Source organism: Cydia splendana, chromosome Z (genome assembly GCF_910591565.1).
Source record: "Cydia splendana chromosome Z, ilCydSple1.2, whole genome shotgun sequence".
Lineage (NCBI taxonomy): Eukaryota > Metazoa > Arthropoda > Insecta > Lepidoptera > Tortricidae > Cydia > Cydia splendana.
This window is the reverse complement of record NC_085987.1, coordinates 30,339,588-30,359,931: the sequence shown is the minus strand read 5'-3', so window position 1 is coordinate 30,359,931 and position 20,344 is coordinate 30,339,588. Positions and strand designations below refer to the sequence as shown.

Genomic DNA, 20,344 nt, shown 5'->3' with positions numbered 1-20,344 from the left:
AGGGCTGGAAGTGGGTTAAGTTTTTTGATCTATAAGTCAGTCACAGATTTATCAATAACTGTTTGAGCTACGTTTATTAAATTTTGTTTTCTAGACAAGCTAAGGAGCTTGTATAAATGTGCCAATTTTCATGTGTAGGTTAAATAGGTTTCAAGTTGCGAAGGGGTCAAAAGTAGCTCTAAATGGTTCGTGTGATATTAGAATACCACACATGGTATGCTGGCTGCCACACATGGTTGCTGCGTCGCCAGTTCCTTTGTCCTTGAACTTGGCTGGACTTAGATAAGAGTTAAGAGGAGACGCCACTTGAGCCCCTCCTCAGATTTGAGAATTTTAGGCGAATATCTCCGTCCGTCCGACCGTCGCGCTGACGGGGGCGGTTCCTAAAATTAGTGCGATAAGGACAACTCCAGCTTAAGCGAAAAACCTGCGTAAAAATTTCAAAAATCGTAGTTTCGTACTCTACTGTTACCTCCTCCAAAACTTAGCCAATCGTCACGAAATTTTAAAATCTAAATGGTAATTATCTGTGTCGGGCTATATTGCTTTTTAGGCTAGTTAAAAAATAAAATAAATGTCATTGGACATTTCTTACACAAATTGACTAAGCCCCACGGTAAGCTCAAGAAGGCTTGTGTTGTGGGTACTCAGACAACGATATATATAATATATAAATACTTAAATATATAGAAAACAACCATGACTCAGGAACAAATATCTGTATCATCAAACAAATAAATGCCCTTACCAGGATTCGAACCCGGGACAATCGGCTTCATAGGCAGGGTCACTACCCACTAGGCCAGACCGGTCGTCTTTCGTCTAGTTGGTATCCGTTTTAGAATACCATGCTTTTTGCGGCCTAGTCTAATTAGGCCGTTTTTTGCAGTGTTTTGAAGTGCTCTAGCGCTTAAAAAAAACGAAAATATAAAGAGAGCAAAACAGTCGGACAGATATTGATAATATTAATCTGCGTTAAAAATGAATGATCTAGGGTCAAAAATCACGGAGGAAACAGTCGAGTTGGTTCGTTTGCATGGAGAAATAACAACTGGTCTTGCCTCGTGATGGAATCTAAAAAGTACTAGACTAATGGATGAAAATTATGGACTAATATTTAGTCCATCAGTTCTATCAATTTTAGTTACTATTTAAATACCTACTGGACTATTTGTAAAAAACCGGACGCCCGTGTTAAAAAGGTAGGTAAATAGGTACCTATCAAATTTTATTTCCGGCAGATGACAACTATAGCCTTCAAAGGAGGACCCCATGTGGATCCGAGTGTATATCATAGTTTCGGACACGTACTCTCGGAGTATCCTGCTGTCTAATGTTCGTTGATTCGACTGTCGCTGGATCGAATGTTCGCTGAGTCGAAAAGCGTAGAAATAATAAATTGTAGAATCGAATCTGAGGTTTCGATTGTCATCCCGTAGAAGATCTCGGGTACGAATGTTCGTTGATTCGACTGTCGCTGGATCGAATGTTCGCTGGGTCGAAAAGCGTAGACAAAAAATTTTTTCAGGGTACCTCCCGAACTTGTGAAGAGGGGGTAATTTTTTTTCGGTTAAACCCTAAGGTAAAAAAAATCTTTTTTTTAAATCGGTCCAGTCCATTTTGGAGTTCATTCGTTACAAAAAGAAAAATCCTAAAATACAAATGTTTTCTCTTTAATATTAGTATAAATATAGCTTTGTTTTTTATTTCGACCCAGCGAACATTCGATCCAGCAACATTCGAATCAACGAACATTCGATACACAACAAATCGAACCCATACAATTCTAGATTACGATTTTTCGATTATGCATAATTCGGCCACAAGTGTTTCGACCCAGCGAACATTCGATCCAGCAACATTCGAATCAACGAACATTCGACAGCAGGATACTCCGAGAGTACGTGTCCGAAACTATGATATACACTCTGTGGATCCTCATAAAAAGCGACTTATATAATAGGCTCAAGGGCATTATCAATGTAGAGGGCTGTCGGTAGAGCGGTGTTCGACATGTCGCTGACATGCAACTTATTGCACTTCTACCCTCGAGAACGCAGCGTTAGCAACTCGATTATGGACGGCCGGCTAAGGCAAGCCAGAGACAGGACTTGGTAGCACCCACCTCACCCATCTTTCGGGTGACAGAAATCCCCCAGGTGCGCTCAGGTACGTGGATTCACTACTCCCCAACAGTTCACCACAAACTGCACTACTTTGACTGATTGTACAGTCAGCATCAAATATATAGTGACGGCCAGTGGCCAAATATAGCGGAACATACATATACTTATTACTTATATGGTAACGACGTTGTGTTACGATACTTAATACGATATATTTAGCCACTTTGGCTGTCACTATATATTTGATGCTGACTGTACTTGTATTTCTTGCATACTCGCGTATGGTTCTAGGGGCCCGTTTCTCAAAAGCTTGTAACTTGTAATACAAACGGATGTCACTTTTTGACAGCTTTTGTTAGTAAGGGACTTCCACTTGTATTGCAAGTTACAAGCTTTTGACAAACGGGCCCCAGGCCATACAGGCTCTGCCTAGCTTGCGGACCACTGTAAATTTTTTTGATGTAATGTTTTTCTTTTTGCCTCATAAAACGTTTTTTTCTGTTATTAACTACTTTCCTGCTTCATAATTAATAGTCATAATATATTAGTATATTGTGCAACGAGGGGGATAATGGGGGTAAGTGAACTATTGTACGAGACGACAGCTGCAGGCTGGAGTGAATTAAAAACTCTAGTAACAATATTCTTACCTACCCCCGGAGATACACACAGTGTTTCATCACACTTGCAAAGAAAAAACTAGCTTAACCTTTTCGACGCCAAAACAAAATTGAGTTTGTACAAAAGGGACACATGCTTTTTTTTAAATAATGATAAAGTGCAAAATGTTTTTACATGGCAAAGTCTTTATGGCATTAACGTAAAGAGGAATACATTTTCTATAGGTATAAATAAGTTTGACACATCAGAACGGTGAAGTGCAATCCGAAGTCTGAAAAACGAATTCCGAATTGTGCTTTGCCTTTCACTCATAAATAATTATGATTATTTTTCACATTATATGAGGTAAGTAGCAGAGGATATAACTATTACTCATGAAATGTTTTTAAAAACAGAACGAAATCAGACGTTTTCTAAGTTTAAGTCCGATCTTTCTTCGAAAACATATTCATCAGGTACAGGACTTTCTAAAATTCGCGATAACTCTTCAGTATCCATGTCTTAGTAAACCGATATGTAATAAGATGAATAAGATAACGCCAGCACTACCAATAATTGAAACGTCTCATGCGGACTCATTTATCGGTCAATGGCGTAGGAAATGTAGCAATATAGAATTTTCCATATATTATTTATTGACAAGAGAAGGGATGCGACACATTTAATTAACAAGCGAGAATTATATATCGGTAGTTCCATTTTCAATACATATATTTTTTTTTACAGGATGTTAGCACAAAGGTTACTGTAATAAGGAACATTATAACTATCGAAAATTTAAATTATTAAGTACAATTTAAAGTGAAAAATATTGTAACGAATTTTGCGAAACATAAATACAATATTAGATTTGAATGTATTGCCACATCATTAAAGACGGATTAATCGGTCAATGGCGTACGAAATGTGCCATAATTAGACTAACATCAAAGGTCTGAGAAAACCACGAATTTCTATTTAAATACACAACTGAATTGTTAATTTTACTTGGGAATAGGAAGAATATTTAAATAAATATGTTATACCCAAAAGAAGATTCTTTTTTATATTATCTGGACCTTTTTAAACGCTATTTTTCTTACGACTCATATACACGGTGTAACATGAGTAAACCGAATAATTTTAACAGCGTATTCCTGATCATATTTAGAGACAAAATAGTCCTATAAACTTTTTTTTAAAAACGCCTAGTTTCAGAGATAATATTAATTTAAAAATAAACAAGTTTTTGTTGTTACATAATGTAAAAGGCATTTTTGATGGTAATGTTGCTGCTATGGGACGTAGTCTAAATATCCTTATTGATAGATGTCAAAAAGTGACAAGTACCAGTTTGCAAAAAGAAGGTATTGCGAAAAAAAAATGTAAAAATCAATTTTAAGTAACCAGTTCACCAATAACATTTATTTTTTATGTACAAATACATTCAAAAAATTGAAAAAAACAAAACAAACAAAAAATTTTTTTTTGGCGAAATTGACCTAAACTCATATTACATTTTTTCTTTCTTTTGACCTCAGAAATGCGTGGTTAAAATTATTCGGTTTCCTCATGTTACACCGTGTATACGTCATTGGCGTGGAAAAGGTTAAGTGACATTTTAGACATTCGTCAGCCATGTCATCATTAATTGACTAGGCTATTAAATTAATCAAATTAAATATTTTTATACATAAACAAAACAATTAAATTATATTATAAACGTTAGCATTATGAAAGTAAAACTCATTTTATACCTTGACTTTTAACAAGTATTTTACTTAGATCCTATGTAGGTAATTGTTTCGTATGATTTAGTGACATAATTTAAAAAAAGCTATAACTCCCGTGGGAGTAAAACGGAATTTACCTCCCACTGTACCTAAATGCGTGAAATAGCTCGCTTACTAAGCAAGTGTGATGCAAATAATATGTAATATACCTACTAGCATGCCAAATTACTTCTTACGTAATTATTGTAAGCGAATACTTGAATACTTTCGCGTCAAAATTTCAAGATAGTCATCTAGAATAGCAGGAGAGATCATTATGATAGGTAGCTATTGTAAAAAGTAGCAGGTGTAGATCCGTATAAAGATTACACTGATCAATAACTGCCGTCATAATCAATAATGATTTCTGACTGAAAATGCGCTCGACCAGTCCGGTGGGTGGCCCGCGTATGCCGAGTGCTAGTGAAAGCCCCCACTTTCATTGAGAGTGGGGGTCGTCAGCCGTCACCAGTGCCACAACAAAAGTGAACGTCGTCGCGGGTGTAGACGCAACGAGTCTGTCAGTCGCTATCGTGACAGTAGGTCGAGCGTGTGTTGCGCGTCTCGTGCCGTGAATCGTGTTCTCGTGATGTCCAGGTGGTGGATGGTGGTGCTCCTGGCGGCGGGGGCGGCGGCGGCCGGCGGGCGGCTGCCGCGCACCTCGCTGCCCGCGTCGACTGCCGCGCCCGGCACCTCAGCCGCGCCGAAGTTGCCCTCCAGAAACATTACACTCTCTTCCCGGAATTCTGTCCGAAATAGGTGAGTCCATGCTACTTTATTTACTATTTCAGCGATATCTGGGAACAAAAACTACGTGACAAAGTGGAATTATAATATTTCACTTTCGGATTCGGAAATATTATGTATGTTACTGTCATTTATGTTTATGTAAGTACCTACACCGTATAGTACCTACAAACCTAATTCAAATGATTGCAAGAGGTGAATATGAACCAGACTACATATGTTTTAACTGTTTAATTCGCTTGAATACATAAATTGAGAAATCATTATCTTGCGTATATATATGGGTACTTCTAACAATCTCCAATGTTTAAATAAAATAGAATCTATTCATCTGATGTGGTAATAAGGTACGTCAGTTCTCTAGATCTAATATTGAGTTGAATGTTAAATATATCTTCTTGTTATCTCTGTACCTAAATATCCTAAAATATCAGATCCTTATATGTAGGTACCTAGTTGCACTCTAATTCTTCGCGTTCAAAATTAAATGTTAATATTAATTTAAAAAATATTATTACCTATCTAAGTTGGTAATAATAAGACCTTAGACAAATCGAGTAACGGATATTCCTACTTTCACACAATCAATTCCCATGTGTTCCATTATATGAGTTGGTAAGAACTGCAGCTAAGACTTTAAAGTCAAGTCGTGAGTCAAGTTGGACTCTTCTTGAAATAACTCGAAATAACTCATGAATATCATAAAAATATTGTCTTTACATATATTTAACCTAACCATAAGAACCTTTGTTCTATTTTTATAAGCGTAAACCTTTTTACGTATAGTATAATTTCCCTACTATCTCTACTAATAGCTTAGAGCGGCGGTCGGCAACCTGCGGCCCGCGGGCCGCATGCGGCTCGTGAAACTGTCACTTGCGGCCTGCCAGCCTCTCTGGCTATGGAATATTGAGAAACGACAATGTCTGATAAAGTCATAAATATTAACAAAGTGCGGGCCGCGTCAACTTACTCATCGTTAACTACGCTACTAAAACTACGCAAAAAAAGGTTGCCGACCGCTGGCTTAGAGGATATAACCAATTTTCGACAGAGGGGAACGCCTGTTAATGGCGGCTCCATTGTTAATTAATTACTCCTAGACTAATAGGTACATGCATACTCGTATATTTCAAATTGAGAAAGTAACTCAGTATGCCTGTTACCTCTTCAGCTTCACGCTTAAACCGCTAAACTGATTTAGACGAAATTTACGTATAGTAATATGTAGTTAGAATCCCAGGGAAGGTGATAGTTTTAATCATGAAAATCGGGGGCAGGCTTCTGCCGTTGCTTCTGCAACGGCGGTTACCGTCTTAATGACTAATCAATACTCAATAGTAGGTATACTAAACACCAAAGACTCGAGCCTTTACCGACACTTATTGGAATAGATCCGTGCAAAGATTTAAGTTCATTCTTTTAATACATAGATTCATCTTCGGACAGAATGTATGACTTTCAGGGAATTGCCCAAAGATTAGGCAAACTGAAATTAGGCAAAAAGTTACTATAATATATCAATGGTTTCCTGCAACGAGAGGTTATTGTGTCGCCAGTTTACGTGCCCACAGCGCCAAACGCGCTGCCTACAAGTAGGTAACATTGCCTCTTTTACAAGTTTTTATTTAACCGTCACCGTGTCTGCTTGTTTGTCTGAAGTCAAATTCTGCAGGTTAAACTTGACCACCATTTAAGCGTATGAAAATGTCTCAAGTAAATTTAAAATATTACATTGACCACTTTTCGAAACAGGGAGCCTTCGTACCCAATATGTTAGTAATGTTATTATATACCAATGCTAAACCTAAATGATATTCTAGGTTTATAAATTTTTGCTATATTGTCTGTAACGAAACATGCAGGTAATATGTATGTAGGTACCATCACGCTCCGCGATTGTTGAGCCATTTACTCCATTTAGGGTCCTAGCTAAATTGCTTGTTCAATACTTACGCTATAGAATTTCCAATTTAGCAAGAACCCTAAATGGCAATACAATCCCGTGTGGTGAGTGTACATATCGACATCAATAACAACCAGCACATGCGCGCAGGGAGTCGGGGCAGTGCTGCATCTTTTGAGGTCCAGCTAAGATAAAAACCTGGCATGAGTGTGAAAAGGCGTTCGCTTGTCTGTCTACAACTCTAGATGGAAGTACAGTGGCGTTCAAAAGTGCATGGATAGATGTCGACCGTAATGCCTTAATATTACGGTTGAAACATCTCCATGCACTTTTGAACGCCAGTGTACTTAACTATGTCATAAATCACCACTATTGTCAAATGTTGGAGCATCATAGACGTCGGAAAATTGTTTTGTAAAAACAAATAAGCTTTTAGCAAAAAAATCATTTTTGGTACAAGCTTTTATCGCGGACTGTTCTCTACTACTAATATTTATCGAAACCAAGAGACCATTCTAAAAACCCCAAACATAAGATTGCGTTGTTTCATCACAGAGTTCGTATGGCCACCTCCTGTTTCCATCATCAGATCAGTTCGATTGGGCGTTAATACTTGAATCCCTCACTACACTCAGGATTCTATTTTAGAATCAATTATATAATCTTTCTCTTCGTTCAGGATTCAAAATACGCCCTCGCCGTAAATATGTCATTTTGCTCCCTTGTGACAAACTCTACTATTATTTAATTAGAGTCTGTTGGGAAAGAGAAGAGTCGTGAAATGCATTGGGCCCCATACATTCCACGACTCTTCTCTTTTCGAACAGACTCTAGATCAATTAAATATTTCTACCTAATGCATATTTTTTTTATTTGCTGAAGCTTTAGACGTCCTACTTATTCGATATGCCTAAACGTCGCTAGGCAAATCGTCAAACGTAGAAGATTGAACGATTTGGCTGGTAGTCATTAGTCAGATCGTGAAATGGCGACGTTTCATGATATGCCTAGTAATATCATAATCTGGCAGATTTAACGATCGACCGCCGACATGTGCAATATTTGTAAAATGTGTTTTTGTTTCCGGAGCCTTATTTGACGACCTGTCTGGCCTAATGGGTAGTGACCTATGAAGTCGATGATCCCGGGTCCAAATATTGCTAAGGGCAAAAAAACATTCGATTAGATTTGTGTGATGAGCACTGATATTTGTTCCTGAGTCAAGATTGTTTTCTGTGTATTTATTATATGTATATTAATTATATTATATTATATCGTTGTCAAAGTACCAACAACGCATCCCAATGTGGGACTTAATCAATTTGTGTACTTACCTAATAATGTCCTATAATATTTAATGATTTATTTATATTCGCAATCATAATCGTCTTCGTTCGAGATCAGATACATTGTTTTGTAAACATAATTTCATTAATTAATAATATTTATGAATTTATAATACTTTGCATAGTTGTTCGCAGTCGGAACGCGCATCGTTTCTTAAATTACTTCTAAAATATAAGCCTGTCCATAGAGTTATATATTTGACAGAGGGAATGTCACTTAAGACAAACTGTGACACTGCAATGGCGGACGGTTTGAAAGTGTGCGTGTAGACGAGTGATACCATGTAACACAAATTCTCCCCTGATGGTGAAACAATTATTTTCAATATCATCCTTGTTTTCAAATATTAAAATAGGACAGATTTACGTTAAAAATAAAAAAAGTGTGTATCTAACTGATTTTACTGATTATTTTTATTTTTTTTGTGATATGCCTACTTGAATAAACTATTTTTTATCTTTATCTTTATAGGTCTTGAAAATGCGCATTGTTGCACAATTACTTTGTGCAAATATTATTTTCAATACCTAATGATATTTAACTTGTAACATATCTGGTTTTAAACAAAAAATAAATATAAGGTTAATGTACTAGTACTCGACATGTTAATGCCCAATAGATGACACCTTGCTGTCACCTCTATTGACAATGACTTAAGTTTCAAGATGACATGTACTGGACTGTGACCGCGTCGAGCACCATGTGTATGTTTACCTTACATAACAAATAAACGTTAACTATTAAACATTATTCATGCAAACGTCTTTAATCTCCTTATTATCGGGAAATTACCATACCGACCTACTTTGATATGCAAAATCAATAATTTAGCTATTTACCTAAATATCTTAAATGATCTCTTATATACACAATGATTTAATAAGAAGGGCATCAATTACCCTACTTTCGGGAAATTACCCTATTCAACTTACTGGTCACACTCCTGTTTCGCATTTATAAACAATGAAATATGGAGATTTGATGTACTATACCGTGATAATTGATAAAATTAGCTATGAAAAGTTATTCCGTCACTTTTTTTCTTTCGATCGGTACACTTCTTGCAGGATTTAACTACGCATGCCGCGATATTTTACATTTTTCTTTGACAAATTTACTTCACTGACGTTTCGATCCGTCTGACGGCAAATTGGTGGATGAGGGCATTGAGATAACTGTCAATGTGTGTGTGTCACGCGTAAATACTAGGAAATTGGTGGATGATGGAATCACAGTTTTTGTCTTAGCAAAACTACGTCCGCAGTATTCTAGGTCCATGAGCCTGTCCGCTTTTCTAAGATCAAGGGCGCCATAGTAAGATATGGCGAACTTAATCTTAGAAAACCGGACAGGCTATAAGTACAATAAAGTGTAAATAAAATAGTGTAGCTTTGTACTTTTTATCAGATAACAAGGTAATAATATTTATTATCTTTGGTTACCGCGATTAGTAGACACATATTTTATTTAGTTTGAATTGCTCAATCGTACAGATCTATTTTTAAATAGAATTCATTAGTGAGTAACAAGACGCAGAATTCGTTGATTAAGCCAGATAGACAATGTTAAATTTCATCATCTGCATATTGACAGCGATATGCAGACAAGGTCTTATGACATAGTTTAGCTCGACACACGCGTTGAGTAGCTAATGTAAGTAATGACATTCATTGCTTCGAACACATTTGGAATTAAGTGTTGACTATCCTGTAGATATAGTAAGATATAATTACCTATAGATAATTATAGTTTGCTTGAGCTTAAAAGTAAAAACAAGGCGAATAATTTCGTTCCTTGACCGAATGCATTGGGAGTAGGTACAGTCGAGTGCATAAATGTTTATACATTTTTTCACCTTATTGCAATGGGTTAAGGTGAAGAAATGTATACATATATATGCACTCGACTGGACTTACGGTTTCTGAATAATCTTGGTCTAAACGGCTACCGACAGGTGGACGACAGAAACTAGAAATGAGATCAAGGTTACACACCGGTATTGTTACTGCTCTTAGTGCTAATAATTATGATTGCTAATATCATTGGTTACCGCAGCCGCAGCAGGTCATGAAATGCGCTGTATACCTACTTATTCTCTCTTTACACACGGGAATATTGCAGACTGGAGACCGAAATAGTACATGATAACCTAAGGCGATATTACATAACTTGCTACTTATTGAGACTATTCTGTCTCCCAAAACTGAAGAGAATCGAACGATAGGAACGACACCTCATGCTTGAAAACTAACTCAGTAAGCGACGTCCAACACTTTGGAAGGGATAGTCGGCCGACCAAGGACGCTAAGCGAACGGACCTATAGCACACGCGTGAACTTTGAAGTTGGATTAAAAAGACTGATTTCAGTGCAGGCGGCCTTTTCGTATCGAATAAGCAAGTAGTTGCATCTCAGTCATGCACACGTTGGCGGACCTGTGCGTGCTGTTTCAACTCGCGCAGTTTTATCTCTAAATGTCAATGTCAACTTATGTTAGTACAAGAAGAAATTTCTGGGCGGTGCTGTATGTCACGCTGGCAAATTGCAGAGCGAATCTAGAGAGTAAAGAGGTTTGAAATCTAAATTGTAATGAGCGAAAGGTCCGTCGGACATAATATAATTTCAAAAAACTTGGATCCGGATTGCAAACCCAATCTGGAGTAGCATGTGGCATACGTTTGTATTTATTTATTCAAATGATTTTCTTATCTAAGAGGGAAGTTGCAGAAGCGATACCTAATTAATATCCGTTTTGCGTAGCTTGATTGCTATCTAGTAAAATTAAACTTCATTCGGTCAGGGGTTGATAACCCTTATTTAAAGGTGGTAGTTCAACATTTTAATTGGGACCATTGGGAGAATTTTAATATTATGGTGAAATGTTGTTAATAATGACATTAACGACATTTTGGACGTGGACTGCTAGTAGCAAAGTGCCTTACGAATAATACTTTCTGAAATAAGATCGCGAACTAAATTAGGTACTGTTTTTGGGGGATAGCCCATTTTAATAGGTACCGTTACACAATCAGTACAATATTTAAAATTTCAAAAATTAACTCCCTATTTTATAATCAAAATGATTAGGTATTTATTCATTTATTTATTTAAACTTTATCGGGCATTAAAATTAAGTAGGTACACATGGCAGACTTAAAGCCTAAAGGCAAAATAGTAGTAATAAATATGAATTCATTTCAAATGCAAATGTTGATCTTCAACAAAAAATGTAGGCTACAAAACAATTTTAAATGGCATGTAAGTCAACCTTACCTCTGCCACAGTGCCTCCCAAACCCCTGCAATAAGCCCAAAACAGCCAGGACAGTGTTTCATTCATTACGAAATACCTACTGATAAACATCCACGTCATTCACGCAAATATTTATTAAATAACTTCGGCCAAGAGCATGTCGGGCCATACTCAGTGTAGGGTTCCGTAGTTACCATTTTGAATAGGGGCTAAACGAGGGCTATGTATTAGTAAGTATCATGTACATTACAAGCATAAGGGAGTACCATCGCTCTTCGGCCATCTGCATCGTTGCCCATCTGCATAGGCCCAATATGAGCCGTAGAATGTCATATTCACAAACAACAGTGAAAGATTCCATACGACCTGATTTGCAATAGGGTATAATCGATCGCCAAACAAATGTACTTACTATTAACTAATTAATAGGATTGGTCACTAAATCAATAGATCTATCATACATCCTATATAGACAAATAATATCAATCATCAATAAATTGTGTTAGTTTACAAAATAATAGGCTCTCACCAAACAAAATTCAAAAGATTACCTAAATTTAGTCTATAAAACTAGTGGCTCTGAGAGCTGTAAGTACCTAGACCTCGCGATAAGCATAAAAAATTTGAAAGTACTTCGTTGAGTCATAATGGAAGCGAACTTACAATGGTCTTAAGTGCCATAGACTCTGCTGGGGCCTAAGCCCTTTATGCCAATTCCGCCATTTTAACCTTTTTCGCTAAACTAAACGCCAGAATAATCTATCTAACAACCTGCTCCTTCTGAACCTGCTCACAAAATTTCACGAATATCGTTACAGAATTGCGACCTGTAGAGGAAAACTTCCAGACATACGAAAGCTTTTGCTTTAAGTACATGGTAGGTAGGTATTTCTCCCAGTTTGCGATTGTACAGAATAGACCAGTGGGCACTTGCCCGGAGAATTGAATTGGATGTGTTTGTGATGTGAAAGACCATTGTTTAAATCCACTATTAAGCTACTACGACAAACTTCGGGTGAAAGTCATGTTATTATAAATTTCATGAAAGTATACCTACTTACTTAAGTATGGACCTAGTACCTACTCTATTTAATAATATAACTTTGATGATTGTTAAATTGCGAGCTTATTTATGACTTGTAGTGTTTTTGGTTCACCAACTAGTTCCAAGATTATCAGTCTCATCACACCTCAATGCCTACTAACCTATCAAATAGCAAAGTGTAAACATAATATATTATCTTTGACATCGACTAGATACCTAGAGTACCGGATGGAGTCACTCCGACAGTCGTCGCCTGTCGGGCCTATCTGAGTTTCTTGCTGGAGTCTTCTCGGCTCGGCTAGGTGTAGCGAACCAGCGTCAAAACTCCCACTAGTTCGATTCCCTCAACGCACCCAGATCAGGTTGAGACTGCTCAACTATCTCGCTGGAACGCAAACTCTGTAGGATGCGAAGGGTCGTGGATTTTCCCCATCTCTCCACACGGCCCTCTCTACTGCCCATAGAGTTATAGAGCCCAAGTCAGGTCCAAAAAAAGTAGCATTCATTTCTTGCTATTTATTAATTATATATAAATTTCGAAAAAAGAGGTTTTCAATACGTAACTAGGGTCTAAGGATCATTAGTTCATGTACCTACCTATATGTTTGTTACCTGATTTCTTGAAAGCGGATGTTCCAATTTAATATTATTATCTGGGAGACCGAGCTTTGCTCGGAAAACATAAAATATCAAAAATGCGCGTTTTCCCAGAGATAAGACCTAGCTAGATCGATTTTTTGCCCCCAAAAGCTCCCTTATAGCAAATTTCATCGAATTTGTTAGAACCGTTTCTTAGATCCCCCAAATATATAAATAAACAAGAATTGCTCGTTTAAAGGTATTAGATACATAGATATACCTTATATATGACACCGTAAGATTGTGAACCCGTTAGTTTATAATGTAACGTAGGTTAGGTTAGGTTAGATTGTAATCTCCCTACCGTCAGTTTATAATTTAACTAGCGATATTAAAACTGACGAGTGTTTACAATTTTACGGTGACATACATATACATATTATTATTTTGTTTGAAACTCATAGGATGTGATGTTAGGATGTTAATGAAATCGAGAGAACTTTTCTTATGGAATTTTGGGGAAGTAATCGACGAAAATCATAATATTATAGTTTTATTGGTTTGGTGAAGTCGGTTCTTTTTGTTAAATATTATAACAGAAGACATATGTTTGGTCTCGTATGAATTGAGTTGCGTGCATCCCGTGCATCTCTTGACTTTCGCAGCGAATTCTTTCCCACTCAGTACTCTCACTGCATTCAAACGTTCACACTTTAACAATAGCATTAACATCTACCAACTACTTACTAGCACATACATACCTACATAATTGTTAATTATTATATTGGTTATTAAAAAGCGTGGTGTAGTTTTAGATAAATTAAGCCTTAAACAATGCTTTTACGATTTAGTTCTTTACACAAAAGATTACATTTAGCAAGATCACATATTATGTCATGATGTACCTATCGGCCGCTCATATAATATTTAATATAGGTACCTACATACTTATTTATTTTATAGACGTTAACAACGTTGACGTTGCTTTCGAACAAACGTACTAATCTCGTAGTTTCTCAATCAGACTAGTTATTATAAGTAGTCACCATGGCAGGGCAAGTGTACCACAGTTATAGGTAGGGTAGACTGGGGACAATTGAAACAAGTCAAATTTCTCGAAAACTACAATAACTACGCATATGACGCAATACTCAGGCCACGCGGTCAGCCATTTTTGAATCCTGTGCCAATAATGCTCAAGCGCGCAAGCGAAGCGGCAGTGTTGAGAAACCGTTCATAATAATTGCAGTATAAAGAAAAGTACCTGTTCTTGCATACTTTTCCGTTTATTTTGTTTACGTGTGTACTTACTTGAATTAATTTGGGGTTTTCGATGGGAATCATGGATATTTATCTGCTATTAAACAGCGATGGACCGTGAAACATGGGGAACGTTTCAATCGTCCCCGCATATAACCGGCTAAAAGTATGGTAGTGTTTGTATAGTATTTGTTATGGTTATGTTTGAAACATTATTACAATTGAAACAAGCTTTAGTATGAAACACAAGTATGCATTTCTCTTAAAATTCTTTATCGTAATATCATATCGTTGCATCAAAACTCGTTTGATTAAGCATTGTGTAAGGTAGTAGCAACAAAGAAGTTTAGAAGTCTCACAGTTTTTTTTATGTATTACCATTGTTATGTATTACCGTGAGAGTTATTAAAAATAGATTAGAAATGATAAATAATCATTCATTTTACGATAATATTATGGTGTTTCGAACGTCCTCACATATTGTTTCAATTAACTCACATAGGTGTGTTCAATTGAATATTCTCTTTGATTCCCTATCTTTACATAACCATGGGCGGAAGGGCTTTGAAGCAAACTATATTTAAGAACTGAATAAATATGGTTTAGAAATATAGGCGCATACCAAACTTGTTTCAATTGTCCCCAGTCTACCCTACTAAATATCAACATCCGTTCCAATAAATTTTATCTTATGCCAAAACTCGATTTAAAAATTACTCTACGTCGCAGAGCACACAACACACGTCTAATTCTGAATGTGATTTCTAGTATGCGTATACTAATTAACGATGTGGAATAAGGCCAAGGGCCTAGGTTATGAAAGTGTGTTGTGTTTTCTTATGCCGGCCAACATGTTAGTCAAGATGAGGTAGCTAAAATACTCGTACAAGACCATTCATTAATTCATTAACTATAAGATAACTTAACGTTGCAATTATTGACATTAATCTAGCGAACCTGTCAGTTACAATAATAGGACATTAATCTATTTCAAATATTATATTTTAATAATCGATTTTGTTCTTATTTATATGTAGATATTAGATAGAGATAGAGCACATAAGTGCTCACACATGCTCTGAACGAAAATTGTTTCTGTATATGAATTAACATAACTAATAGGCTCAGAAAATCCTGGCAAAACCATCATGCCTGGTGATGTGTTGTTTTCTCACAAATAAATACGCAAGTTAGGCGCTATTAAATCACACTAAATTATCGGAGCCCGGGTTTAATAAGTCAAAGTCAAGGAATAACAATATTTCCGGATTGAACATTGTATTCAAGACATATAATTGTTCGAAGGAATCATGTGTTTTTCCGAAATACTTGCAAATAATTTTTCATCTCTCCTACTTATTCGGACACACGGTTTACCTTTCATAGGCTGATAGCCGGGTGGAAAATCGCATTTCCCGCCCTATCTATGGTGGAAAGATTTTTTTTTATTTGTACTTTGAGCAACGGCTAACATCCATCTATGCCATATTATTAAGTTTAATGTTCTCATATTAGCTTACGCATTTTCAGACCAAGTACGTATGATCGAAATTAAATATCAATTGCATTGCATTACTTAAAAAAATATACTAATTGTAGGTATTTTATTTCAATTTATGAAATAACACACAAATATTTGTTAATAAACAATATAAATGACGATGAATTTTTAAAATATTATCATTACGAGTACATTACTCGTACATTCATTCATTCAGTTTCACTTTTTTTAAGGCGCGTATATATACATTAAGGCCGTATCAGATACATCCCAATCGGATTGTCTAAGACGGTTTTAGTTTTTTTTTCGATCAGAATGTAAATGGCGCCAATTCCAGTCCCTAATTATGTTAACCGTCAAAATATTTTCTTGTGTTGGCCTTACCTCATAGACGAAATAAAAAGTAGAATGTGAGATGGTTACTTACCCAAAATATCTCGGGTGATATAGTTCACTTTCTACCCTTGGTTAACAAACTACTATTGCAACCACGAATTACAAGGCTTTTCACATCTCTCATGAGGAATATTCTCTAAAAGTTCAAGTAAGTGTCGTATAAATAAAATAACAAAAATACTATACATATATTGCTTGAAAAATATTCGTTGTGTGAATTATACATACCTATTAAATGTGTAATAACAATGAGCAATTTGGTGAACAGATAGGTAGGTACTCTGACAAGTATAATTAGGTCCCAGAGAGAGCACTTCAACTTACACGATGACAGACAGGCGTGATAAATCTCAAGGAGATTCCATTTCAAAACTCCCGACCTTCAAACATCACATTTTAGTATCTAAACTTTTACTATCGATACAGAGAATAATGTATAAATAGGTAGTTATTACCAGATACAGAACATAAATAAATATGGCCTGATTGATTACCTATTAACTAATATTTAATTTAAGTGTAAAGAACCAGAACTAATATTTTGTGCTCATCATTATGATTTTCCGATGAAGGGCTGCGTCAGGTGGATTATTCATATATTGTAAAGTCTACTTGTTGTCTTGCGGCAGCGTATAATTTTCCTAATAGAGCCTTTGACAATGACCTCTCTGGCCATATGTTTGCAACTTTGATGAAGTGCATTAGGTGCAACAGTCACTACTATTTCCTATTTAGTTATTTCTTAGTTTCAACGTATATCAGAATTTATTGTATCCATTTTAATACCTATATTGGTAAAAGGTATTTGTGATAAAGCGACGAGTGCTTTGAGGTGGCTTGAGCCCTGTGGAACTAAGAAATAGGGTAACTTCGAATGCGGGATAATTGGAAAATTGATAATATAAATTTACTAAATAAAAACACTTTCTAAATATTGCAGCAATAGTAGGTTTGCAAGATGCCTGGGTAAGCGTTGCAGTAGCGTAAGTTTTGTTGAAGTATGAAGTACTTACTTTAGGTTTAGTGGATGTTACTGATGTTAGCGATTTGGGAAATAACCCCGCTTTCGCAGTTGCCACAAATGTACCTTAATTTTCAACAACACCATTAACACCCATTTTTCCTAAGAACTAATTGCATGTATGCCTGTAGCATAATATGTAAGTCCATAACTTAAATTCCACAATAAAACCTTTCAAATTACTTTTTAGTCGCAATTTTAACTCTATTTGAAGATATAAAATACGTTCACTCGTAAACAATTAACGTAAAATTGGTTGACGCAATTAGGCGGTTATCGCACTTAACTGGCGCTGCGACCGGAAACCACATCAGTGTGATTTATTTATTTATTCAATTTGAATTCGTGCAATAAGACCCATATTGCAAATACCTTAGACTAAATATGAAATTTATAGAATAAAACTAAACGATACTAGGCTTAGAGGATATAACCAAACGGAGTAGCCATTAACAGGCGTTACCCTCTGTCTAAAATAGGCGGCCAATGGTCATACAAATTGTATGGACTGACGTTTATCTGACATGGCTATTTTAAGTAACGCATACATTTGACGTGCCCCTCCCCCGTAAAAATCGGCAGACTGTTTTGTACCGAAAATTACAGACAAGGCGTCTCCGTTTGGTTATGTCCTCTAAGATACTAGGCGACAAAACGCCTGTTGGTGCCTAGATACGACGAAAGTTTGACGTGCGAGTGCATGTGACTGATAAAAAAGTATAGCGACTTAGCTCTTTTGAAATTTTTGAGCATCTGACGATGTGCTGATACTTTCGGCCCCGAAATCCGCGGGCTGTATTTATATCGGTTGCTATGTATGTCCCGATGGACATGAGCCAATGCTCATGATCATTATATTAGCTATTTTGAAGGTAAGAATGGTACAGCGTACTCCAACTTAAAATTCGCCTTTGAAATGAACCTCACAGCACTACAAAAGGCTCGCATATTTGACCAGTGTGTCCTACCAGTTCTTACGTACGGAGCGGAAACTTGGGTCTTTACAAAAGAAATCTTGCACAGATTACAAGTAACCCAAAGAGCGATGGAAAGAAGAATGGTAGGAATTTCACTTAGGGACAGGAAAACAAACAAGTGGCTTCGGGAACATAGCAAAGTCACCGATGTAACCAGACGAATGGCGAAACTGAAGTGGGAGTGGGCTGGACATGTCGCCCGGAAAGACGGCTCGTGGTGTAAGAGGCTGGTAGAGTGGAGACCTTGGGGAGAGTCACGCCCAGTAGGAAAACCAAAGATGCGTTGGTATGACGACATCAAAAGAACAGTTGGATCAAAATGGGTACAAAGGGCACAAAATAGATCAGAATGGCAAAAATTGAAGGAGGCCTACATCTCAAAGATTGAAAAGGGCTAAAAAGAAGAAGAAGAGAAAGAAGGTAAGAAATTCCAACACGAGTTTCTCTCAGATGTTGGTCTTTTCGGTTGTGTATATATATGTATTGGAGCGTAGTACCTTACCTACGGTCTCTCGTTCCTATTGTTTATATTTTAGGCTAGTATTGCTAGTAAGTTTCATTAGTACCCTGTTCTGCTCACGCTAGCTTTATTTCTCGTATGTAAACTAGTAAGATGGTAGTTGTGTACAGTACACAGTGTATGAGCATGCGTATGACACTAAACCATTTAAGTTCTTTATTAGGTCTACGCAAAGTTTTTAGCAAAGCTGCCCACAGGTATTTACAAATAGTTTATTCGTAGTGTAAGAAAAGAGCTAAACCATTTGCTATTGTTATTACATAAATAAGCAACCTTCTATTGAAATACAATATCTTCCAGAAAGGTAGGTTCATGAAGAATTTATTTATTGCATTCTGGTGATATTATTACCAAATCAAAATCACACATCGACCTTCAATGGTCATTTTCTAAGACCTACCAATGACCGGTTCGTGTAGGCAGTAATTGTTTATTACAGATAATTCTGTTATTACTATAGTTCCATTGTTTTTCGTTGATCGGTTCAGATATTACAACCGGCGCGCGGCCTCGGGCGCGCAAGATAGATTCGATAACGAGGATTGTTGAATTCGCGTTAGCGCTAACGCCTACCCATTGAAAGAAGGTTATTTTTCTAACCTATCCTGACAGGTAAAATTATACAGTACCGTAACGCCAAGGAAATATAGTTTAGGTAATTAGTTACATTAATTCCAATAGTTTGTAACTTTATTATATAAATTGGGTACAGATGTATATCCAATGAATTGTGCCTAATTCTTCAATGATGACACTAAGTATATACAATTTATAAATTGTAATGACATAATGAGGTACCTCCCACAATAAAAAGGAAAAAATCAATATGTTTATAAAAATGTATTGGGTAGGTAAAGCTGGTGTCGTGTCGTATCAAGAGGTCAAGGCACTGGTCAAGGCTATGGCTTATGAGAGGGAGAAATGGAAAATACTCCACCGACAAGAGGATACCTCTTAAATTGAAGAAGAAGATTGGGTAGGTATAATAACACAGTAGCTTTGTTATAGTTATCAAGCGTTATATACTGTTTGTATTTGTTTAACCTTTGTTGAAGTAACCATTCATTTAAGTACCTAGAACACCTAGATAGTGTAGGCGCGTTATTGTTGACATAATAAACTACCTAGTTTACCTACCTAGTACCTACTTAAGTACTAGAATACTAACTAGTAAAGAAATAAACCTTATGCATTGAACTCGTATTGAATGATCATTCAATCATTCAAAGGAAAACCATAGATTTTCCTTTGAATTATAAATTTGGCGAGTCGGAGAAGTATGATCTAATCGCTGAT

The 20,344-nt window shown here is 36.4% G+C and overlaps 1 protein-coding gene across 1 annotated transcript in view; it reads left to right on the top strand.

Moving 5' to 3' along the window:
- Positions 1-4,985: 4,985 nt before the first annotated feature.
- Positions 4,986-20,344, top strand: part of LOC134804764 (angiopoietin-related protein 2) — a 139,641-nt gene continuing 124,282 nt past the window's right edge. The window contains exon 1 of the mRNA XM_063777982.1: positions 4,986-5,257. Within this exon, the coding sequence (XP_063634052.1) occupies positions 5,088-5,257 (170 nt within the window). The 5' untranslated portion in view covers positions 4,986-5,087. The remainder of the gene's footprint in view (positions 5,258-20,344) is intronic.